This window comes from Lucilia cuprina, chromosome 3 (assembly GCF_022045245.1).
Source record: "Lucilia cuprina isolate Lc7/37 chromosome 3, ASM2204524v1, whole genome shotgun sequence".
NCBI lineage: Eukaryota > Metazoa > Arthropoda > Insecta > Diptera > Calliphoridae > Lucilia > Lucilia cuprina.
Window position 1 is genome coordinate 58,804,153 of NC_060951.1, and position 25,258 is coordinate 58,829,410.

General features: G+C 27.1%; 1 protein-coding gene across 14 annotated transcripts in view; it reads right to left on the bottom strand.

Moving 5' to 3' along the window:
- The window catches only part of LOC111677536 (disintegrin and metalloproteinase domain-containing protein 23), a 325,168-nt gene that overhangs the window by 36,542 nt on the left and 263,368 nt on the right, over positions 1-25,258 (bottom strand). For 12 of the 14 annotated variants that reach the window (XM_046946670.1, XM_046946671.1, XM_046946668.1 and 9 more), the window contains 8 exons: positions 19,885-20,054; positions 19,357-19,520; positions 7,583-7,747; positions 7,246-7,390; positions 6,989-7,160; positions 6,812-6,925; positions 6,560-6,737; positions 4,823-4,973 (listed from right to left, as the gene is read on the bottom strand). In XM_046946670.1, coding sequence (XP_046802626.1) covers positions 4,823-4,973; positions 6,560-6,737; positions 6,812-6,925; positions 6,989-7,160; positions 7,246-7,390; positions 7,583-7,747; positions 19,357-19,520; positions 19,885-20,054 — 1,259 coding nt within the window. Of the gene's footprint in view, positions 1-4,223; positions 4,330-4,822; positions 4,974-6,559; positions 6,738-6,811; positions 6,926-6,988; positions 7,161-7,245; positions 7,391-7,582; positions 7,748-19,356; positions 19,521-19,884; positions 20,055-25,258 lie in introns of all 14 variants that reach the window. The other 2 variants (XM_023438676.2, XM_046946662.1) reach the window with 1 other exon arrangement.

Sequence of the window (25,258 nt, forward strand, 5' to 3'; positions counted from 1 at the left end):
AAAAAATATTATATTAATTAATAATTGTTTGCTTAAAAATTATTTAATTTTTCTTATATATGTCATGTTTTGGGTTGTTTTCATTGATATTTATTAATTGGATTAAAATTTGAAAAAACAAAATATCACACCTTTCAATAAAAAACTGACTAAACAATTGTTCACTTTAACACTTTTTTGCTTCAAACTTTTTTAAGAGAATATTAAATAAAATAAACAAATAAAAATTTAAATAAATAAAAACATAATTATACAATTAATTATGACTTTAAACACATTGATGTCAATATTTATACTTATTTACATTATAAACTGTTAAATTTGTTAAAAGGTTCTAGTCGTTTAGTATACCGCTTTTTATTACAAACAAAAAACCTACTTAATTAAGAGGATTTACACATATTGCTTTTTTGTCAATTTAACGTTAAAAAAAAATAAATAAATAAAATGGTGGGCCAAAGAAACTGCTCTATTATATGTATGTGTGTGTTTGATTGAAAAGAAACAATTTGTTTTAATAATTATTATAAATTTCGCATAATGACACGTATGAATGCATATTTTAATTACTTTTTTTTAATGAGGGATTACATGTTAACGAGGTCTTTTTTTGTTGTTATTACTCATATTTTTTTTTAATTATAAAGTAAGGAGTCTAGTATGAAAAATTAAATCAATGAAAATTATTATGTCAAATAAATAATTATTTTATGATTAATTAAACTTAAAAAAATATGGTACCAAGAAATTTAATCAGTCAGTTTTGATGTTGGAAAAAGTGCAAGATATTTTAAGCCAATTACGTACAAAAAAAAGGAAAAATATGTGCAGATAACTAATTTCGTACATACATTCTTAAATATATAAAACTATTTTTGAATTAAATTTTTTAATAAAAATTTTGTATTAAATATCGAATGAAAATAATGATTTAGGAAAATACATAGTCAAGTCATAGTCAAGTCATAGTCAAGTCATAGTCAAGTCATAGTCAAGTCATAGTCAAGTCATAGTCAAGTCATAGTCAAGTCATAGTCAAGTCATAGTCAAGTCATAGTCAAGTCATAGTCAAGTCATAGTCAAGTCATAGTCAAGTCATAGTCAAGTCATAGTCAAGTCATAGTCAAGTCATAGTCAAGTCATAGTCATCATAGTCAATTCGTCATAGTCAGGTTATCATAGTCAAGTCATCATAGTCATATCATCATAGGCAAGTAATCATAGTCAAGTCTACATTATAAATTCATCATAAACAAGACATAGTTAAATATTCAAAATATATTCTGAATCGATGGGTATTCATCATATTAGTTTGTGTCTTATTTCTCCAATTCTCTTTTAAACCCTCAGATTGAAGTCACTTTTTATGTAAAAAAAATGTATAAGATGAGAAAATCAAAACTAAAGTTTAAAAATATACATATTCCACACACACATAATATGTACTTTCACTTATTAATTTTTGTATTCATAAATATTTTCAAAAGAGTATTTAGAACAAACACATTTATACAATTATATTAATCACATTAATAAAAATAATAGTCACATCATCATAATCATTATTATTGTTTTGAGTATTACATGGAAAAACAATAACAATAATAATAAAAACATTTGTTATGTACACAAATTATTTGCGAAGAGAAAATAGGGAATCAATACATTAAATAAAAATATGTGTAAAAAAAAAAAACTAAGAAAATAAACGGAAATATGGGGAAATAGACATAAACTGACAAAAAGAGAAACACAATGTTTAAGAAGAAGATAGTAAATATGTAAAGACTTTAGAAATTTATAAAAATTTATATAATATAAACAAACACACACTGACACACTCATAAATATACATAAGTTGAGGTACAGTTATACATTTATAGAAATATTCTTATATATAGTATAATTTTACATACACACTCAAATGCACACCAATATACATACATACATAAATAGTTTTACCAATAATAAAAGATTAAGATATTTTGTTGGAAACAAGTTAATAATTATAGAAATTATTTAAATAAATAATATTTATAGAATAAACACTTTCACGCACTCACATGATCATACACTTACACTTTGACACACACACACACACAATAAAAAATAACAATTATACATACTTAGAAACGTATGTATACAAATAGGAAATACTATATAGAAAAACCCAAATTCTCTTTTTTTATTTATATGTGTACAAAATAATTATATATGTAGTTGTGTATGTACAAGTGTAGGTATTAATGTATATGTTATATATTTGTTAGTTCTGTGTGCGTGTTTGTTTTTTAGACATGGCAATGAGAGGAGACATTGTTAGTTTTTTCGTTTTTAGTTTCTATTTAAAATACATACATATTTGTTTTTTGTAGAGTAGGTACTTTCCTTGCTAGTTTGTTGTTTTGTTTATATTTTATGGCAAAAAGCAAAATTTTATTTTTTCCATATTTATTTTTGTATAAACAACTTAAATAAATATATTTTAGGACAGAAAACCAAGCAAAGATTTTTTATGTAAAGTTTTTTTTTCATATAATTTTAGCTTTATATAATTTTTCAGTTGAAAATATATTATAATTTTTTTGTTTAACATTTTTTTAGTTCGCATACTTTTTGTATTAAACCCAATTGAAAAGAAACCAAATTTATATAGTGATAATAATTATTATAATTAAAAACGTAATGAAACTAAATTTTGAAATTTAAAAATAAAATTTAAATACAAAAATCATGTTTTTAATTTATAATAAAATTTTGTACATTTATATAAAATACTAATTGAAGTTAAGTTTACTTTTCGAACATTTTTTTCTTTAAAGTATGAAAAACATAAATTGTTAAAACCAGTAGCATTAACCTATAATCCAATGAACTTGTTAAGCACAGAAACTAGACCAGTTATGGTTAAAATCATATCTTAAATTAGTCATAGTCAGAGATATATTGTCAAAGTCATGTTCAAAATCATGGTCATAGTTAAAGAAAAAGCCATCGTCAAGTCATAGAAAAATGCTTAGTAAATACTGTAACAAAGTTCTAGTCATAAACAAAGTCATATTCACCCCGAAAAACCTCGGTAGTGGCTTGTACTACTTTTCGTTGACTACTGCTTACAGTCTGCATTACCTGTAAGTACTTATATAATGACTTACATTTAATCGATAAGTATGTGCTTTATTTGGAGTTTTGCGCTAGCAACAGTTTTTTACAAACACAGAAAGTGAAACGTTTTTTTGTGAAAACCGCTATTAACTAAGCGAAGATTTTGTGAGTAGGATGTTATGGTTAAAGTCATATCCAAAATCAGACATAGTCACAGTTATAATCATAGTTGAAGTCATAATAAAATTCATAGTCAAAACTCTGTCAAAGTCATATTCAAAGTCGCAGTTAAAAAAAATTCCATAATCATAGTGGAGTGAACAGTTAAAACAGTAGTCAAATCTATAGTCAAAGTTGTTACCGAGAAAAAAATCGTTAATGTCTTGAACTAACAGAACGACTTGCTTTTTAATGACTTACAGTCTGCATCACTTTAAAGTACTTTTATAATAGCTTACATATAACTAGATCAGTAAGTACTTTAGTTTTAGTTTGAATGTTCTATTTGCACAGTTTTTTTCACATACAGAAAGAAAATTAATTTTCTGAAAAAAATATTTTTGGTAGTCTTGTGAGCAAGACAGCGATATAGCGAACAAGAATTCAAGTTTCGTATTCAGTATGAGCATTTTTTGTTTTAAAACTCCATATTTGTAAGCACTTATTTTATTATTGATTTCTAAGCGAGCGAGGTAAGAACTGGACTCCAATGTCATCAGCGGGTTGTTAATTAATAAGTTTAAATGCAATAAATAAGTGGTGAAAAGCTGCCTTTTTAGCTTTTTAACTCAACGAAAAAACAAAATAATATTTAAAGTCATATAAAAATTTAAAGCCTAGGAAAATATCACAGTCAAGATCATATTTATAGTAATAAGCTTCAGTCACTGTAACACATTTTCTAAAACTTTTAACTTCAATTTGTATTTTATATAAAATTTTAAATCTTTTTCAAAACATTTTTAAACTACCAAAATATTTTTTACAAAAAAATAACATAATTTCAATATACAAAATCATAAAATTAAATCAATAATAAAATTTTGTTCAAATTTATTTTAAAAACCTTAAATTTGAATTAATTTTGTTTTTTTTTTTTTTTTTGCTTGGTACTCTACCTGTAACAAACGGCCAGTGTTGCAAAACTAATGAAGACACACTTGACGATAACGGTTAAAATGATGACCATGGATAAAGTGCTGATTCTATCTTGATCGGAAGATCCTGTAAAATGTATGATTAGGAAGGAGATGACGTATACTTAAGACAAAGAATAATTTTTAAAAATGTTTTGTTTTCATTTTGGTTGTTTAGGCAACACATATATGTATATTTTCCATTGAATATATTTACTTTCTTATTGTTTAAGAAAATTGTGCATAAATTATTTTTGTTTGCAATTGTGTAAATTGACCACATTCGCTTACTTAAATGCTGGATTACCATTGTCATTTGTTGTTTATACTTGTGAATTATTAATAAATATTTCATACTGTGTTTTTTTTTGTTTTCAATTCACAAATTAAGTTCAACTTATTACTGAAGATTTAAATAAAAATTAATTTTCAGTTTTCTTTTAATGAAATATTTTATGTTTTTTTTTTTCTGTTGTTGCTACATTTTGGTTAAGGTTTTTCATTGGTATTTTATTTTCTTTATTTATTTTATTTTTTTTGTAAAAAAATATGTAATTTTATTTATGATTCATTTAGCTTACCATACGGCGTTTCCTTCTTTTCCATTTTGATTGTATTTTCTGGTGTTGGCAGAGCTTCAGTTGGCAGTGGTGTAGTTAATAAAACAATTAAACTGCAATCAATACCTCCCCATCCCATGTCGCAAAAACATTTATTCGTATTCGTACAAACCTGTAGCAGAGATAAATGTGAAAAATGAGAGAAAAATTGCAAATTTAATTATTGAAATAATATTAAAAATTATTAACAACGTCTCTAGGGAGCTAGTAGCTGAGTAAAATTAAAATGGGGATTTTCAGCAAAAAAATTTAACAAATTAATATTGCAAAAATTACCATACGATTTAAGTAATTTATGTTTATGTATATGTATATGATCAAGGTAAGTATTTTATAATAAGTACCCAGCAAATTCTCGGCATTGGCTTTTACTTACTTACATAACCTCTTACTTTTCAATGCTATTACTTATCTTCTGCATTATTTTTAAGAACTCTTATATGTTACATACAATTTCGTTTTATTTGCACATTTTATTGAATCGCGCTCAACTGCTTTTTACTCTCACACACAAAGAAAATAGCTTTTTTTAACTATGCAGTGGTGTTGTGAGTAAGACAGCAAACCAACGAACAATAAGCTCAGGCTCGTATTCTGTATAACCGACTTTTAACTTTCGTTTGTAAGTACTTATTTCAGTAGTTATTTGTAAGCGAGCTTGGTAAGTACTTGGCTCCAATGGCTTCGCCGTGTTTAAAAAATCGGTTAAAAATGCTAATGAATATGTAGTGAAAAGTGGATTTTTACTTTTCAATGTAAGTTTTTGCTGTGTATGTATTCAAAGGAGTTTTAAGCTTAATATAAGTTCCAATACTTTTGTAATGATCGTTAACATTATAACAATTTACGGCATTTTCGCAGTCATAGGTTTTGTTATTTTGTGTTTTGTATTAAATTCTGAACATGTAGTTATTAAATTGTTTTATTGCAGTATGTATAAAGAGTTGCAAATATACTAATGACCTGCTACCATATGTGAAAACTTTCACTTTTCTTTCGTTTTTATGTATTTAGTTGTATTTCATGTAATGCATCATGTAATGCTCAAGATCTTTTTGCAATTTGTTGTACCTTACACCATAAAACCAATATATCCCAATTTTTTGCAGAACGCATAGAAATATTGTTAATACATTTCCCTTAAGGTACAACGATCGGCTTCGAATTATTTAATGAATCTATTAAGTAATGTCCGTCTGTCTGTATTTCAGTCTGTCCGTCCGTCCGTAAATTTTTTAATTAAACTTTGAGCCACCTATTTCAAGATAATGGGATTAAATTTTATATGTTTTATTAAGAACTCAGGGTCGCAACTTATTGAAATAATTAAAATTAGTTTATTACATATCCAGGCCCCATATAACCGTACGACTCGAATAAGGCTTTGAATCTAATATGAATATTAAATATCGTCGTTATCTGCAAAAATCTCAAATAAAGATTTGTGTAATGATCGGCCCTCGTTTGAACCTACAATCCAATTCCCTTGAGAAATTAGCTTGAACGTTCATTTATTGTATAAACGGTAATATAACGGTGAAATTCGACATAAATACATTTTTATGGTCATCCGCCCATATCGGACCATAGTTCTCATATAAAGCCACTTTTTTCTTCTTAATTTTGGTACAAAAAATGTCTAGTTTGTTTTGTAGACATTTGCTAAAGTTTCTTAAAAATAAATCCATTTTAACTTACCCCTCTTTCTGAGCATTCTTGACCCTGTTTATTTGTTGGACACTTGGTTTGATCCACATGAGGAAAAATACTAACACAAGTTTGATTTAAACAAATCAAATTATCTCCGCATGGAGTGCCATCCTTAACTAGACCATGATCGGGATACTCATTGGCATTGAGTTGGCCGCTGGTGGCTCTAAAAAATAAGAAAAATATTCATATATATTATATAACAAAATCGAATAACAAAAAATAATTTTTAAGACATACTTGCACTCATATTCCAAACCCTTAATTGAAATAATGGTTCTTGAATATAAATCACCCTCGTTAACGGGTTGACGTTCGCCCTCCTTACACTGCAAAGTGCCACATTGAACATTTCTGCGGTAAAGAAATATTTGATTGAATATTAATTCGTTATTTTAGCATTAAAATGACACTTACTCAGCTTCACACTTAACGAAATTGTCTTTGCCATCACGACCACAGTGACCATTAATGGAACCCTTCGAATTGAATTGTTCGAAACACTCTTTATCGGCTGCCACACCACCATAACCCCAAATAGCTTCACATTGTAAATTTAATGTGGGACAGTCGCCTTGAAAACAATAGCCTGCAGAAAGTAAGAAAAGGACAAAGAAGATTTTTTTGTTTTATTAATTAAACTAAAGAAATGAAATATTAACAATACTACAAACCTGATACTCCGGATTTTGAATGGCCGCAAGGTGAACCATTTTTCTTGAAAACATCCATGGGACATTCGCCACTATCACCATCACAATATTCGGGTAAATCACATTCATTATGCGAGTCACGGCAGATATGATCCTTGGAACGTAGCTGTCATAAGTAAAGAAACAAACACATAAACACACAAATGAATTATTATTGCAAATAGCAGGAAACGGAAGTAAACACAGCAAAGTGAGTATAAAAAAATGTAATTAAAATAAAAAAAATTGTAAATAAAAACAAAGCATACAATTTTAAGTAAACGTATTGGTTTACAAATTGAAATGAAGAAATACTTACGCGACATTGGTCACAACATGCACCCGTAGCACACTGTGCTTCCGACTTCAGTTTGCATGTTATACCATCACAACACGGATCCAAGGCACACTCCTCAAAGGTGCCACAGTCACATTCTTCATCTTCTTCAACAATTTTATTGCCACAATTGCGACGCATTTCGATCTGTAGGGAAATAAAATGTAAAGTATATTTTTAAGATAAACAAATAAAATAAAACAAAACACACTGCAAACGAAAAGAAAATTAAGTTCATGTTCATATAATAAAGAAAACAAGTTGCAAGTTACTTTAACATGCAACATAAATACAACCCATAGGTAATGGATAAGAATCTGCAACAATCGACATGGCCTTACTGACTAACTGAGCTGAAAAGAGCAGGTGAGCGAGTGAGTAAGTGTATGTATGCGTTTATTCGTAGGAAAATTAATGGGCTACAAAATGAATATTCAATTGTTACCAAAAATTTTTATATAAAAAAAGAAATAAATAAATAAATGAATAAATGAATAAAAGAAATGTTGTTGACTCTGCTATGTTTGCCAACAGTTGTTGTCAAAGTAATAAAATGCAATGAAAGTTTTTTTATACGTTTTTTTATTTTTAATTTAGTTGGAGGATGTAAATTGCAGCTCAGTTCAGTTGTTTCCGCTGTATATAAATTATTTATTATGTTATTCTCTGTTTAAGCGTGTGTGTGAGTATGTAAGTGTGTGTGTGTATAGAATAAGTAAATTAAGTAATTAAAATTATACCTTTATTTCATTAAAATTTATATAATTGAGCTTTATTTTTATTTATAGTCAGTCATTTGTATTTTAAATTATAAAAAATTATGTTTATTATGACGCATATATGTATGTTTATTTCAGTGATAATTGGAGGGTATACTTTTAAGGAGATTAGTTTTATGGGGAATGCTATTTACATAAGTGTGTATGCATGTATACGGTGAGGTATGAAATAAGTTGGAATAAACAGTTTTTTTTTTTGATAGTTTATCTAAGATTTATAAGCAGAACAAATTTTGTATCAAAATTTCGACTTTAAAATGTTGATATTAATTTATCAAGGGTTTATAGGAGAACAAATCTCATATTAAAGTATGTACTTTATAAACCTTTTACTACACAGTCCGAGAAGAAGAGAAAAAATTCGTTAGACAAGAACCGGATGATATACGTCTGATGCTTTAAATTTAAGGAAAAAATTCTGCGTTTTTAGTTTTTCATTTCGTGATCCTGTGTCCTTTCAAAAGGACTTCAAAGTTTTAAAAAATACATTTTTCAAAAAATATTTTAAAATACTTTTACTAATTAAACAATATCAAATTTGGTGTCAATCCAACAAGAAGATTTGGCAAATATTTTTTTTTATTTTATACTGTTAGGATGAAAATCTGTCAAAATTATCTTTTAAAATTCTTATTTCCAAAAATCTATTAAAATTTTCAATATTATTTAAAAAAAAAAAAAATTTGGAAAGATTTTTTTATACATTTTTTGATCCTGACAAAATAAAGTAAAAATAACACAAAATATTTTACAACTTCTTTTGTTAGCTTGACATCAAATTTGGACTTGTTTGATCAATAGAAGCATTTCAAAATATTTTTTTAAAAAATGTTCTTCTTTACACTTTGAAGTCCTTTAAAAAGGACACATGATCACGAAATTAAAAAATAACAAAGCAGTTTTTCTGCAGTAAATTTATAGTTTCAGATGTATATCATCGTGTCTAATTTTGAGTGTCGGACGGTGTTATGTATAAGGTCTAGAATTGTTTAAATACGTAATACTAAGCCTCGTTTAAGCGAATGTTATTCTGCCGGTTAAAATATTTTTTGTATGAAAACTGTCAATTTAACCTTAAGATAAAAAATAAACAGACATTTTGATAATGGGGGTAAAGAATAATTTTTCAATAAAAGAAATATTTTTTCAATACTTTTTGAGTGGCCAATATTACTTAAATATACTTTACGGCTTTGAGCTGTAACCCAGACTTAAGAGTTATGTTAGGTTTAGATAGAGTTAATTTCAGTTTTGTCACCAATTTTTTATAAGCAGAGTGGCTTACAGACTAGAAGTCGAAGTGCTTTACGCGAACAGGTGTTCTACTTATTTCACGGTGATAATTTTTCAACCACAATTGGAGTTTTTTAGACTGCCCCTTAAACTCCGAAGGCAATTTTTGTACCTGGTTCTATTGGTCCATGTACTTTGTACAAGCACTTTGCTCAATAATATATATAATATTTCGCCTTTGCTTCCCCGTTGCCCAACTTCCGTTTACAACAAAGTATATGAAATGGCCTCTGTTGAGTCAGTAATAACATCCGAACAACACATCAAATATGTCGAGGTCTTGTTTTTACTAACACAGAATACACTGCAATATAGACTATTTTAAATATGGTTTGAACAAAGAGACCTAAGTATACCTGGACAAAGAAAGAAATTTTCTTGGTATTACTTACTTGTATAAGATTCCTTTCATGTATAACCATTCAACGCAGTACATTTTTCAATCATATCAATACATAAAGGTGGATAAGGTGCAAATACATTCATTCCTTTTTTAATATGCACTTAATACCAACTCATTTCTAACGCTTGATCCCTTAGTATCATCTGTGGCTCCATATCTCGGCAATAGCAACAAACTTCTCCTGAATTATATATTTTATCGTACATTATTCTTATAACCAAAATTATCTTTCTCTTTAATAATCGGGACAAGAAAAAGTCTGAAAATATGGATTTCCGCACCAAATTATGTGGTTCTTTGCTTCGACTTAATGTCAAACTATTCCAAAGAAAGGATATAGAGACATTTGATCATTCCAATAGACTATAGGATTGTAATTACACCACGATGAGTGTCATTTATAGGAATCCTTTCTGTATATCCACTAAGAATTCTATCCTGGTACTTATTTTGTAAAGAGGTTTCTCGTTCTGCTCGGTTCCGCCTTATTAATGTGTATGTGTTATTACTTTTAAACTATTATCAAAATTAAAGGTAAGCCAAATAATACGAAGTTACGTAAAATATTGTATATTCTATATATTCGAGCCATAATAATTAAGATATAAAAAACGAACTAAATAAGGCGCCGTTCAAATATCCAAATAACTTTTCTTAGACTCCACATGGTGTTTTTGTTTTATAATAATTTTGCAGTTTTTGTGGTGGAACTCTTTAGTAGCAAAACTCCCATTTTTGAATGATCAAAGTCAGTCAAATATTTTGAGTTTTATTTTAATTTGCCTTAAAAAATTATGCCACGCTACTTAGTTTGCAGAAAAACATAATTCTCACACTAATCTATAAACATTGTGTTCATTATCTAAACAAAAATAAATTTTCATTCATATGTCAGTTACAAAAAATATAAATCAATTTATTATTTCACATCCCTGCATGTCATTCAAGTAAATACACATTTATTGTTGGCATTTTATCAAATGGTGATTATAAAGTAAATAGAACATTTTATGCTTTATTTTTATTTTTTTACATATTTTTATTGTTGTTGTTCACAATCAAAATAATAATGTAGTATTTCATTGCTGCAAAAAAATATATATTTGAAAGCAAAAACCAAAGAATAAAAACTGAAATTGTTAAAAATCAAGAGCATATTTATTTACATTTGCAATAGGACGAGAGCGTATTTATTGGAAACTTAAGGAGTGTGTGTGTGCACAAGAGTAAAAGCAGCATCGGCTTTGCCAATACTTAAAGGGCACGTAAAGCAAATAAGTACTTTTTTCCAAGGCCTTGCTACTAAATACTGTGAGAGTCAGGATTTTTTTTTGTTTAAAAAATAAAGGTAGTGGAGTTTAACTAAACTACTAGTTATTGTATATATAAGCAATAATAATGAATTTAGGTTTTTTATAGAATATTTTCCATATAGAGGCCTTATAACGTTTTATTTCATTTTCAAATTGTTTACTAAATATTTTGAAATTTAGCAAATTTTTGGCGATTTTTATTGAAAATTCTTTGAATTTGTTTCGTTTTTGCTTAGGTTCTATAGAGTATCAAATAGGTTAAGTACTATTTCTATTTCATACCCTGCCATATAGCTGGCAATCCACATAATCTTCCGCCATATTTGAGTCTTGCAGTTCCACATCCGTTTTCATTTTGTTTGGCTGAAATCATAATTATACTTATGTGTTACATATTAGGGCTTTTGAAGATTATAAAAATTTCTTTTAAAAATTTTGTGGCTGCTGAATTTGGTCTTTTTTTATAAGCTCTTCGCCGATTAGTTAAGTAATTATAGTAGAATTGTATTAAAATTTAAAGCGATTTCAAGGAAACGAAATTTTGGGAAAATAAGCTTTTAGCGACGGGAAATAGAAATCTGGGATATTCGTTTGTATGTACACTTTTGGAGTTAGGAAAGCTAAAAATACTGAATTTGGTCTTTTTTATAAGCTCTTCGCCGATTAGTTAAGTAATTATAGTAGAATTGTATTAAAATTTAAAGCAATTTCAAGGAAACGGAATTCTGAAAAAAAGATTTTATCGACGGGAAATAGAAATCTGGGACATTCATTTGTATGTACACTTTTGGAGTTTGAGAAGCTTAAATTTTTTCCATCTAAGTCCTACTTAGTGTTAAAAAAGAGACGAACGGACGTAGAGCTTTGACATAGATGCATAAAATAGAATTCATAGGGACTCATATAAATTCTATGAATCTTATAAAAAAGGCTTTATCTACTAAATGGATATATTTTTATAAGATCTAAATATAGAACTTTGAGCTCAATACCTATGATATCATTTCCGTATCCGTTATTATTATTTAAAATTAAAATATTTCGAGAAAAGCCAATTTTAGACAAAAATTTAATAAAAACTAACATTAAGGGTTTTCATTTAAACGTTCAAAACTCTCGTAAACTGTGAAACCTGTGCATGTTTCCATCCTCGCAATTGAATTGTATGAAAATTGATTTGCACAACCCTTATAAGTTTGAGCGACTATTTAGATTGGCAAACTTGAGCAAACTCATTGTGCATTTAATAAATCTGTTCACTTATTGCTCACTTTTGAATTTTTAACATATTTTGTACAATTTTTTGTTGAAATAATTTATTTTTTATTTTTTGATTTCGTTTGACATTGCTGTAAAATGTTTATAAATATTGTAATTGAACAGAATTTGAACATGGGTTTCATGAAACAAGTCGAATAAACTTGCACACTTGCACAAATTGGAAACTTAAGCTTGATTGAAAACCCTTATTATAAATTATTTCGAAGTGTATAAAAAGTTATTGCTGATAGTTTGATTCAAAATTGAGGGTAATACAACGATTGGAAACCCTTTTCTAAACTTTGGCGGTAATGTTCGGTCTATTTTTTTCGATTAGAGCTAGATCTGATATCGCATCATATTTTAGATGTTATAACAGTACAAAGACATTATTCTTTGAAAAATTTGTTGTGCAGTCTAAAAGTTTAATCTATTAACTTAGATTAAAGGTAAAATCCCTTTTAAATTCTCGTCCTACTTCGAGATGTTTTTAAACAAAGTTTTACGCAAATATTAGATATGTTTTTAAAAACAAGAAAACTTTTTTTATAGGAAAATTTTATAAGAAATTGTCACACATAAGTTTGTCATTAACTAAAGGTAATATATGGATATAAATTCAGTCTTTAAGTTAATATGTCTCAAAAAGGAAAATATATATATGGGTTAAACCTTCATTTTATAGTCGACAAATTGGATTATGGCTCTTCACAATTAATAAATAAAGATATTTTCGATCTATTTCATTTAGTAATAACTTACAAAAAGAACTTAAAAATTACTTTTTGAGAATGACTTCAGAAGTAGTGAATTTGGAGTCGAGTAAAATGAACATCCTTCTTATAACAAGCCTGTGTTGAAAGCATCATTTTCGCAGGTCTTTTTTAGTACCCCCATGTAGTAAATTCTACTTCCTTTTCTATTCTTTGTAAATTTTTTTGGTGGGTATTGGTATCGGCTATTCTTTTTGATTAAATTAACTTAGATTTTAAATGTTATACATATAAAAATTACATGTACATGTATTTTTTGAATGGACCTGATCCCTTCTGTATCATAATTTTCGCAATTTTATTGCGCGTTAAATATTTATATTAAGTTTAGTATTTTTAAGAGTATACATACGTTTTAAACCTTTTCGGAAATCTCTTAGGTCCTGGCCTTGATAATACATTTCATAAAAGGGATCTTAAGAGAGAATTTACATTCTCAAAATAATGTAAGCTGATTAATAAAGAAACAAGAAAACTTTGTTGTTTCATATTTTTAAATATATATTATTATAAGAATTATTTTTATTTTATTTTTTTTTTATAAATTTTATCTAAGTGCATAAAATCGAACTAAAATTAAAACTAAGTAGAATAATCTTTGAAGAATTCTTTTTTTTTAAGATTTAGTTAAAAAAATTTTTGTTATATATATTTTTTTGAATTAAAATTTTCTTTTGTAAATAAAAACTAAAACTTTTCTACTAATTCATCCTATAAATTAATTAAAACAAGACTTTTTTACACTTTCTCGCATAAACTCTATGCTATTCAAACTGCCTGAAGAGTTTTGTTAATTTCCGTTAAAATTCAAATTAAAAGCAAAACTGTTACATAAAGTAAATTCATTGAGATGATACTGATGATGCTGCTGACCTTGGCCAAACATTTCTCATTTCAAATATAAATATTAAATTACTGGCTTAAGTTATATAAGTGCGTTTTTTTTTTTTTTTGAAGGCAAGAAGTTGCTTCTTTTTTAATCACATTTCATTTCTGAGGGGTATAAAAAAATGTATTAAAAAAAAATTATAAAAAATAATTAAATTATAACTAAAGGCATGATGTTGATATTGTAATTATTTACGTTTTGAAAATCTCTTTTTAGTTCTGATTATTGTTTTCATTATATAATCACTTACAAAATAAACAAATCGTAGTATGTCGTTATTATTGTTTATTTATGTTTTTTTATTTTAAAAATTTATTTGTTTTAATGTATTTGGCATACGCAAATTATTTTACGATTTTATTTTGTTATTTTGCTATTTTCGCTTCTAGTTTTACACAACTATTATTTTCTTTCTTTTAGATTTAAACACGTTTGAACTGTCGAAGCTGCAAAATGCAACTGCTGCCGTTTGCTGCAATTTTTGCCTAAGTTGTCATGAAGGATTTTTGGTTTTTTGTTTTATATAATAGTTGTTGTTGGTTTTTTGTTGCTGTGGTACTGGTGCAGCCGTAACAGCAGCAGATGCTGCTGCTAGTGTTAGTGTTATTGCTATAGTATTAGTAGTTGTAGTTGTTGTTTTTGAATGAACAATGTAGGACTTTTTCACCATTTGCTTAAGTATTACACTTAATAAAAGGGAAGGATGCCATCGAGTGCCAAGTAGGTTTTGTTATTGTTTTTTTTTTTGTTTTAGTTTGTTTGTTTTGATTTTAAGCGCAAAATAAGGAAGAAAAGAATATTGTGTTTGTTGTATTTCTGTATTGAATTTTTTTGTTTTGTTATTTATGGTGAAACTTCAATCAGATTGATTGACTTTTGTATGTTACTTTTGGCATTTGAACTGTGAAACTTTGTGGTGTGTTCATACCAGTAGTTGGGCTAAGGGGCGGTTAACTTCCCTAAACGTAAAGCTAAAGCCAAAAATTAAAAAAAAAAATCATAAAAACAGAAAAAGTTTTGACATCATCCTTGGTTGGTATGAAAAGATGAATATATGAAAAATATATATGTATAAAAAAACAACAAGAAGAAAAACTGGCAATACTTAAGATTGTGACTATTTGTCAGATTGTTTTTCGACGTCGTTGTCTTCTTGTTGTTTTAAGAGATGATGAAGAATTACTCAAGTGCCAGCCAAATATACAATAAAATAAAAAACCAAAACATATTCACACTTACAAAGAAAATCAACATACATATGCACATGTAAACACATATACATACATAAGTATGTATATATATGCTATATGAATACAATTAAATCAGACGCCTACATTGTATGATGATGTTGGTGATGATGATGATGATGATGATGCCACAATGGATTAAATACGAGCCTATAGGCTTTTACGTTTACATACAAACGTATTTATTTATATCACTTAAATACCCCTACAGTTCAGAGAAACTGCAATTATTGTAAATACCAATGACTTATGGTTTCATAAATGGTTATGAGCTTTGACTTAGTTCTATTTTACTCCGTATTGTATTACTTTAATCTATATTTTTTAATTATTACTTCCTAAGCGGCTACTCTATACATTACTTGAGGACACTAAGGTAGTAGCTGACTTGTTCTTTGTTAAAGTTGGGGAGACTAAGAGAACACATGACTTTCTGTTAAATGTACTAACTATTTTAAACTTGTGTTAACCAAGAAGTAAGACATTTGGTATACTTTCACCGCCAGCAAAACTGTTGGGCTTAATGTATGTATATTTGCATACTCACAACATATACAAGTGCATAAATTTACATATATACATAGATATTTACAACATCGTCACGATGGTTCTGGTTGTTGTTATTGTTAGAGATGTGTGTAGTGTAGTCAACAACATTTGAAACAAACACGTGCACTTAAACTGACACGCGCAGGTGTTTGGACCAAGATGTATTTTGTACATTGATATATGTACTACTTTCCCTGCGTATTGTGTCGATGTTAATTTGAAAGTTTTTTTTTTTAAATTTAAACAATTAGAAAATCTTTCTAAATAAAAATACTTTATTTAATAAGCTTAGAAAAAAGCTCTTATTAGGTAAAAGTGAAAAAAGCTACTTTTACTTAATATTGTACAGAAGTTTTCAAATTGTGAAATTTTGTTTAAAATGATGACAAATAAAACATATTTTTAAATAAAAAGCTTTATTTATTATAAAGCTTCTGCTACGGTAAAATTGAATTATTAAAGAAAAGCTTAACTGTAAAAAAGAAAACAATATGATGATGAAAACAAAAAATCTGGCTTAAATATAAACTTCATCCAATTAAAAACTAAAAATTAGCATCAAATTTGTTTTAAAGTTTTTATGTATTAAACTTTTGAAATCTTAGTTTTATACGCTTCTAAAAAGCTTTGCTTAACATTATCTCATGAGAGAATTATCCAAGAAAAGTTTAATTAATGAAGCGAAATTAATAGGTTCAACATAAACTGCTATTATATATATGTCTTAAGTATTGAGTTTTGAAAATTATTTTTTGACAATATTTAAAAGCACTTATACAACCATCCACGTTAAAAAAACCAAAGCAAGTATCTGCGAATATATTCACAAGGTTTATTTTTTTTATACATATGTATGTATATGAATAAATATATGTATATGAAGCACTTATTGTCTACGAATGAATGAATTTTTTTTTTTGTATATTTTTTGCGCTCCTTGCAACGAAGATAAATGTAGAAGAAAAACGCTGCAAGTAGTATTCATCATATTCACACATTCATTTAAATAGAAGTTTGTATGAATGTATGAATTTGTTTGTATGTATATATTTTTTTGTTTATTTATTTGTTATGTTTATATGTGTGATATTGAGGTCATTGTTTATGCTAGAGAATACAAAACAATTTGAAACTCTTTCATAGAAATTAAATTCTTTTTCTTTCTTCTTTTAAAATTTCTTTTATTCATAAAAATCACAAGCAAAGTAAGAAATACGACGAAAAAATATAAAAAATATATATAAAAAAACACATTTGAAAAACTAAAAGAAATCCAACAAAAGAGCCGTTTGACAGAATGACTTTATGCATATATATCAAACGAAAGGTGTCGAATAATTGCGATTTTTTTTGTCTGATGTGGTATCTTTTTGCTTTTCTTGGTTTCTTAATTAAATAAATTATTATTAGTTTTATGATTAAAAAAGTTGACAGAAAAACTAGATGCAACGATCCATATTTTAGTTTGTAAGGTAAAGAGAATATAATGTGGTGGGAGATTATGTGTTTTTAGAGTTCTTTTTTAGATCCTATTTTAGTTGATTTTTTTCTTATTAAAAATATTTGTTTAATTTTTTTAATATTTAAGTGTATATTAGTTGATTTTTTTTCTTATTAAAAATATTTGTTTAATTTTTTTAATATTTAAGTGTATATGATTTTGAGTGTAGTTCTCGCATGTGATTTTTTCAAAATTGACGAAATATGTTATTATATGCCTATTTTCTATACTGGTAATTTTTTTACTTTTTGTGCCGATAAAAGACAGGTAAATTATTAGATAGACAGACGGATGGACGGACAGAGACATAAGCAGATGGTCGGTCATATATAAAGAATTTAAAAATTTTATTCGTTATGTAATTGATACGAAAAATGTGTTGCATTGTACGATTGTATCTGTTTAATTAAAAAAATATTTCGTATTATACACGTATTTTTCATAAGAATAACGAAGTTTTTATGTTAGGCTTAGATTAATTTCACTGTAATCTTTCCCAACAAATAAGAAATTATGATAATTTTGTAACCCAGAAGTTAAAGTGAAATTTTTTGTCCTTCCATCCATATGCCTATCTGTAGATAGTAGGACATACATCTAGCCAGACAAACATGAGGAGTCTAAAAGTAAAATTGTCATAAATTTGGCTTTTATCATTAACTACTTCTGTAAGCTACCTTATGATCGAATGAATGGATAAAAATAGTTTTCTTATTATTTTTATTGGGATCATTCCCTTATAGTATGAAAATCAATATATTACAATTATATAAATTAAAACAGTATTCCCAGTAGTAAAGTTAAGCCAACCATTAAAATTTTTGCAAAATAATTGAGCACAACAAACTCAAGGTCATTAAAAAGGGATGGATAATTTAAATTAAGGATAATTCAATTGTTCAAAACACATTTCATCTACATAAAGGCACCTATTTACTTAAGCTATTACTAAGGTTTAAATTCTACCATAAAGGACGAAATGAATCAAACTTATGGAAATAAAATTGCATTCTAATTCTTAAGCTCTCTAAGAGAATAATTTAATTGTGACAAAATATACAGTTAATCAACATAAATCATAATATTTAACTAACTTTTGAAATATTTACTTTTTTCTGCAACAAATTACACACATACAAAAGTTTTCAACACTGTTTCCTTTGTTTTATCCAACAAATGCATGTGGTAATGTGTGTGTGTCTGGTTGAATATGTAAAATTGTTTGGTTATTTGCATTTGTATTGATGTTGAATAAAACAGTGTGTGAGCCTTTTTGCCATTTTATTTTTGTTAAATTGAATCAGAACAACAAAGAGTTGTCCTATAAAAAAAGTGACGCATAAAAAAACTAGTGACCTAGTGCCAAAAACAGATAAAAATATGAAATAAAATTTGTAAATGAAAAATGTAAAACAAAAACAAAATATTTATTTTAAACTAAAAACATAGAAATACAATTTGAAATTGTGCAATAAATGCTTTTAAACACTCCAATCATAAATCAAAATTTTTCTCTTTTAGCTAAAAAACAAAGCGTTTGAATAAACACACACTCACTCACTCACTCACTCACATGGAAATTCTATATCACAATAAATTTGTATTTAACTACATCATGTACGTGTATTCGCTGTATGATAGAAATTTATGGAGTTGACCTTTTTTCTGTCTTGTTGTTCTTTGAATTTTAAATCATCATTTTACGGGTTGGTTGGTTAGGTCGTTGAAAAAATCCCCTGTTGCACTTACCTCATTTGGTTTGTTGAGCAAACACAAGCCATGACCCGTACGCAATGCATCGATATAATCCTTTTTACTGCATTCAGAGAATTTATAAGGCTGTACATTCTCTTGGCCAACAATGGATTGAGCCATTATACAACCATGCCAATCACGACAGAAACATTCCTCACCTATTTTTAAATGGGGAGGACAAGAAATTGACATAAAATTATTAAAAAAAAGTTAAATAAATTGTGTAAAAAGTAAAACAGAAAATTAATTGAAATTTTTATAAAATAATTACAAAAGATGAGCCATTATTTCTGTCATCGTCATCATCATCAGCCAAGTCAACACAACACAACAACAACAATAAACCAATTCATTTCAGTTAAATTGAATCAGGTCTTGAGTTCAGTGCAGTTACAGCAACTGTAACAGTGGCCTAACGAGTGACAACAACAGCAATAATAATCCATAAATAAGTAATTTCAAATTCAATAACAACAAATTTTGTCAGAAACCAATCAGTTACGCAACAACAATTAAACTTACGTCCATCATCGTGGCCCATGCCAATATTGTGGCCAATCATGTGGGCCATTGTACCGGCCAACAAATGAGGTTCATAGACATTTATGTCTACACTGATGCCAACAGCACGTGGCGTACACACGGTATCTGGTACAGCCATACCTGCCTCACCACCGGCAAATGTTTCACCTCTGTAAGTACAAGTACAAAATGTATGGAAAAATCAAAAATCATTATTAAATTTGTTGACGACGATGTTTTGTTTCTTGTATATGTGTGTATGTATGTACGTTTTAATGACAATTATTATTAATTTGTGTTTTGTATGGATTTTGTATTATGTTTTCTCTGTTTAATTTATTAGCTGACAATACTCATGATAATTTTAGTTAGTTATGCATAAGCTTGTTTGACGTGATTTGAATTTTAGAATTTTGAGCCTATGGAGCTAAAGAGTTTTAGTTAATGAAAGTAATTTATTGAACTGTATATGTGTATATCAAATCAGATATATTGTTTTTAATTTAAATTGCTTTAAAATATAATCGAAATTTTTGTTATTATGGCGTATACTTTATATCTGATAAATAAAAATAAATCATACGTAATGGTGTTTGAACAAATAATTCAAGTTTTATTGTTAATTTTTAAAAGTTTGGTTTAAGATTTGTGGAAAAAGTTTTGCTATAAAATTAAGTAAGAAACCATTAAAAATTGTTATGTGAACACCATTACTTATGATTATTTGTAATTACATAATTAATTAAATAATACTTATATGCTCTTATTATAAAAATTTTCATTAGTATAGAAAACTTCTTTAATAGTTTAACTTATAACAATTAAAACCTAAAACGAAACAATGAGAATTTATAGCAACAATTATGCTATAAAATTCTCAAAAATACTATAGATTGGGTTGTGTTAAGAACACACAAAAACGAACTGATATACGTTTATAAATTTCTTCTATTAATATTAATATACTAATATAAATATTATTGTAAGAATTATGTTTAAATTATTTTAGCTCCAAATTATAATAAATCACAATAAATCTTCTACTTAATTGTTAGTACGATAAGTATATAATAGCCGAAAGTTTAAATTTAAATTGCTTTAACCGTTTTGTCTATACCCGAGCAAAATTAAGTACATCAATACCCAACATTCCCGGGTGTGTCATAAAATTTATAAGGCTATTTCTTCTTTTTATACATTTCTAGAGTATAATTCAGATAATTATTATTCGGGCCATATTTATAAATGTTACTAATATATTACATTCAAATTTATGAATAAAGACAAATGACTCTGTATTTAAAACAATTCTAATAATATAATATAAATAATATTATAATTCTATTAATAAAACATAAAATTTAAAATAAAACATAATTTTTGTCCGATAACTGACATATAATTTGTTTACATACCCGGGTATGTTGGGTATTGATGCACGAGGTAAAAATAGAAAATCGGTCATAAATCGGTTTAAAATATATTTCTAATAAATTTTTGGAAAATGTATAGAAAACATTACTCTCAAAGCATAGTCCAAATTTCAAGCCGCTACGATATATAGATCTCGAGATATATCACTTCAAAATGAAAAACATACTCGGGTATGTGGGTATTGACATAACGGTTAAAATTAATTCCAAATTTAGTATTCAAGGCGTATTGTTAATATTTTCTACATAATAATAAATCATACGTACTGTTGTCCAAACAAATAATCAATGATATATTCATTTTTATATTTTTATAGAAATGTCATTTTAAAGAAGAGTTAGAGAAACACCAGTACGTATGATTTATTTATTAAATAATTATTTAAATAGTACTTATACGCTCTTGTTATAAAAATATCAAAAGATAATTAAGAAGGGCATATATTACTTAAAATATTCTTAAAAATACTGTGGAGTGAGTTGCATAACGAACCTTAAAGGAGGACTGATTGTCGAACAAAACTAAATTATCTTGAAATTTTATAAGGACCCAAAATTTTTTTGGACGGTGTTAGTCAAATTTCAAACATTAAAAATTACTAACGTTTTATTACATTTATTTCAAACTATTTATTGTCTAACTTTCAAAATTCATATAAGATAATTAAATTAGATAACAAAGTAACATATGTGTGACATTAGTAAAACTGAAATATTTTATCATACGCCTCTAGTGCCAACAAAAACCCTTAAAAAAATTTATTAATTGTTTGGTTTTAACACTAAACACAAATGTCACAATTAATCTTCGACTTAGTTATCACTACGATTAATATAAACCAGCCGAGAGCAGCTAATGTGAGGTTAAATTTGATTGATTCTATTTACACACTTTGTGCTAACAAATGAAACTAAAATATAAATAGAATTAATAAATTAACGAAATAAATAAACATTTACGTAAAAATGTGTAAGATAAAATACATAAATAAACTTATGGTAATATTAAACGAAAAAAAAGCAATTTAAAAACAAAAACAATTCTGTGGCAACAAGTAAGAATAAACTATATTGTTTTTAATACTTTTAAGGTTTGAAATTCTTTTAAAGAATAATAATTAATTACATTTGATAATATTAATTACTATATACAAAGTTCTGAACCGATTTTGTATTTAAAATATGCGCTTTTTACAGATTTACATTAAATACAAAAGAATGATTTTAACATAAATTGACATAAGCATTTTTTCCTTGTTAGCACAATTCTAATAAAACCTTGTGAGGGGAAACAATTTGAAAAAAAGCTTTTAGACTAGAGAGTCACAAGTGTGTGTGTTTGTGTCAGTTAGTAAAAGGTCTTTTAGTCATATTACAACCTTTTTTTTGTCTGTTACATGGACCGACAATTTACACTTGTAAAACATAATTTTGTCAGCTCATTTATTGCTCTAAATGTTTTGTTGGACTTTGAAATTTTTGTCATATTTGTTTGTATGTTTTTCCATACACATACATATATTTGTGTGTTTACACAACAACAGCAACAACTATAAAACTCATTTGTATAAAACGTTAAACAAATGACATGCTCAAAATAGGAAATGAATTTTCTACATGTTTTACGAGGATCTAAACACAAAACTATAACAACAACAACAGCAACAACAACAACTACCCACCCTACTACTATTTGGACCTTTCTCATTCCAAAAAGCTAACTACACAGATATAAATTAAAATGTAGCAAAAGTTTGTAGAGTGCAGAGGGGAAAAAAGAAAACTAAATAAATTGACAATGACTAGAGAGATTTTTGGTTGGTGGTATATATTTTTAGACAAAAACTAACAAAACGATACAACATTTATAACAAATATAAAATATCTATATTAAACTGACTTAACATATTTATATTTTATACCTAGACAACTATTGGGTCTCTTGTGAGCTTCTTCAACAAAGTATCTGCTGAGAATCGAACTCACGAGATTTGACAACAACACTATCAACTAACCTATATGAGGCATGATGGTGTTGTAGTTAGTAAAGTTTCCAACAAAAATTAGTTATTTGACTAATTATTTTTTTCTATTTAAGAACATATTTATTTATTTAAACTGAATATAAAAAATGTATTTCTTCTTACGATGACAAATTTCATTAGTTTTATCAGATTATTCAAGATGCTGTTACTTCTTATTTGGATTCTTTATGGGCAAAAAACTAGACGAAGATTTCATATATGGGAAATTTTGTGTCAAGTGACCCAACATTATAAATGGATGTCTTCCGTTTTGGTTGAAATTTCCACCAAGGTTAGGGCTATGGGATAGTGGACCAGAAGCAAATTTCAGCTCTATCGGTTTCAGAACCGTTGGAGTCAGAGGGGGTAAAAGTTGGACATTTTTGTCATACAGGGTTTTATTAAAATGATTGTAACTTTTCACCTATTGAACTTAGCAAAAATTTTTAAAGAGAGTTCAGATAGTTTTCTCTTAATTTTTTTTTAAATTTTTTTATTTTTTTTAAATTTTTCAAATTTCTTAATTTTTTTTTTAAATCTTATATAATTTCATTTAAGGTCTTTATAGACCCATTATGGGATGTGAGTGGGATATCTATCAAAAAAATAATTTTGGTTGTATGTGAGAAAGCTGTTGCCAATTTTGGATTTGGTGAGGAATTATTCAAACAAATATATGCAGAACATAGCAGAATCTTTATAAGAAAACCTTCAACATTTTATTATAAAATTTAACCAAGAAGTTTTATTAAAACACGTTACTTAAGCAAATTTCTCTTAACACACACACACCATAAGCATTGTACATTATTTAAGGCAAAATAAAATATTTAATGCACGCATTGTTATGTGTAAACGTTGTCATTACACATAACCCAACAGTGTTATTTGAAATTAATGTCTTTCCTTAAGATGATATTATTATTCCCAAATGCATAACTATTTCATTAACTTGACACGTACATATGTACTTATATAATCATTATAAAACATAACGATGCAACTTTTGTGTCATTACAAATCTATTTTTATACATTCTTCTATACGATACCTTAGAAAGTAATCAATTGCAATTTTATTCAAAAAAAAGTTTTTATTGTTTAGTTAGCACGAAACTACAGGGCTAATTACTTATACATACATACATATTCTATACAAGCATGTTTTTCTTACTAACTGAGTGACTATGTACATACATGCATGTATACTAGCCATACAGTAAATAGACATCTAATACTTATAGTCTTGGCATTTTGTCGCTTGACTATTTCAAATATTTTATATGTATGTATATGTGATGGGGGTCTAGGCAGTGTCATTAATTAACTAAAATGGTCTTAAAAGCAAGCAATACATCATTAATAAACTTAACATGTTACAGATGGCACATGAATATGTACAACAGCAGCAGCAGCAACAACAACAATAAACCAGTTAGACACGCAAAAACATTCTTACATCCTTAATACAAACACCGATTATTGGCTTCCTACTAAGACAAATGCCTTAAAGTTTTCTAAGTGTGTGTATGTACCATTTTAAGTCATTTTTAAGGGTTGCAGAGGTAAAATTATGCCAAAACTATGATCAGTCTTATTTGTATCCTTTTCTTGACTTTTTGGCTAAATTTGTATAAAAAAAATTTATTTATTAAACTTTTTTTATAGAAGAATATTTTGCCCACAAAAAACTGTTTTTTTAAGCTGAAAGCTCATATGTTATTGCTTTTTATTTAGACAATTATATTTGTTCTTTTGAGCTCAAAACTAATCGATTTTTCAATGTTATCCTTTTTTTGTATCCAGTTTTTCATTTTGGTTATACGATATTAGTATGAGCTGTACAGCCTCTAGGTTTTTAGTTTAGTGTTTTTAATTTAAGGATTTTGCTTTGTAATGTATGGTAGTGTGAGCATTG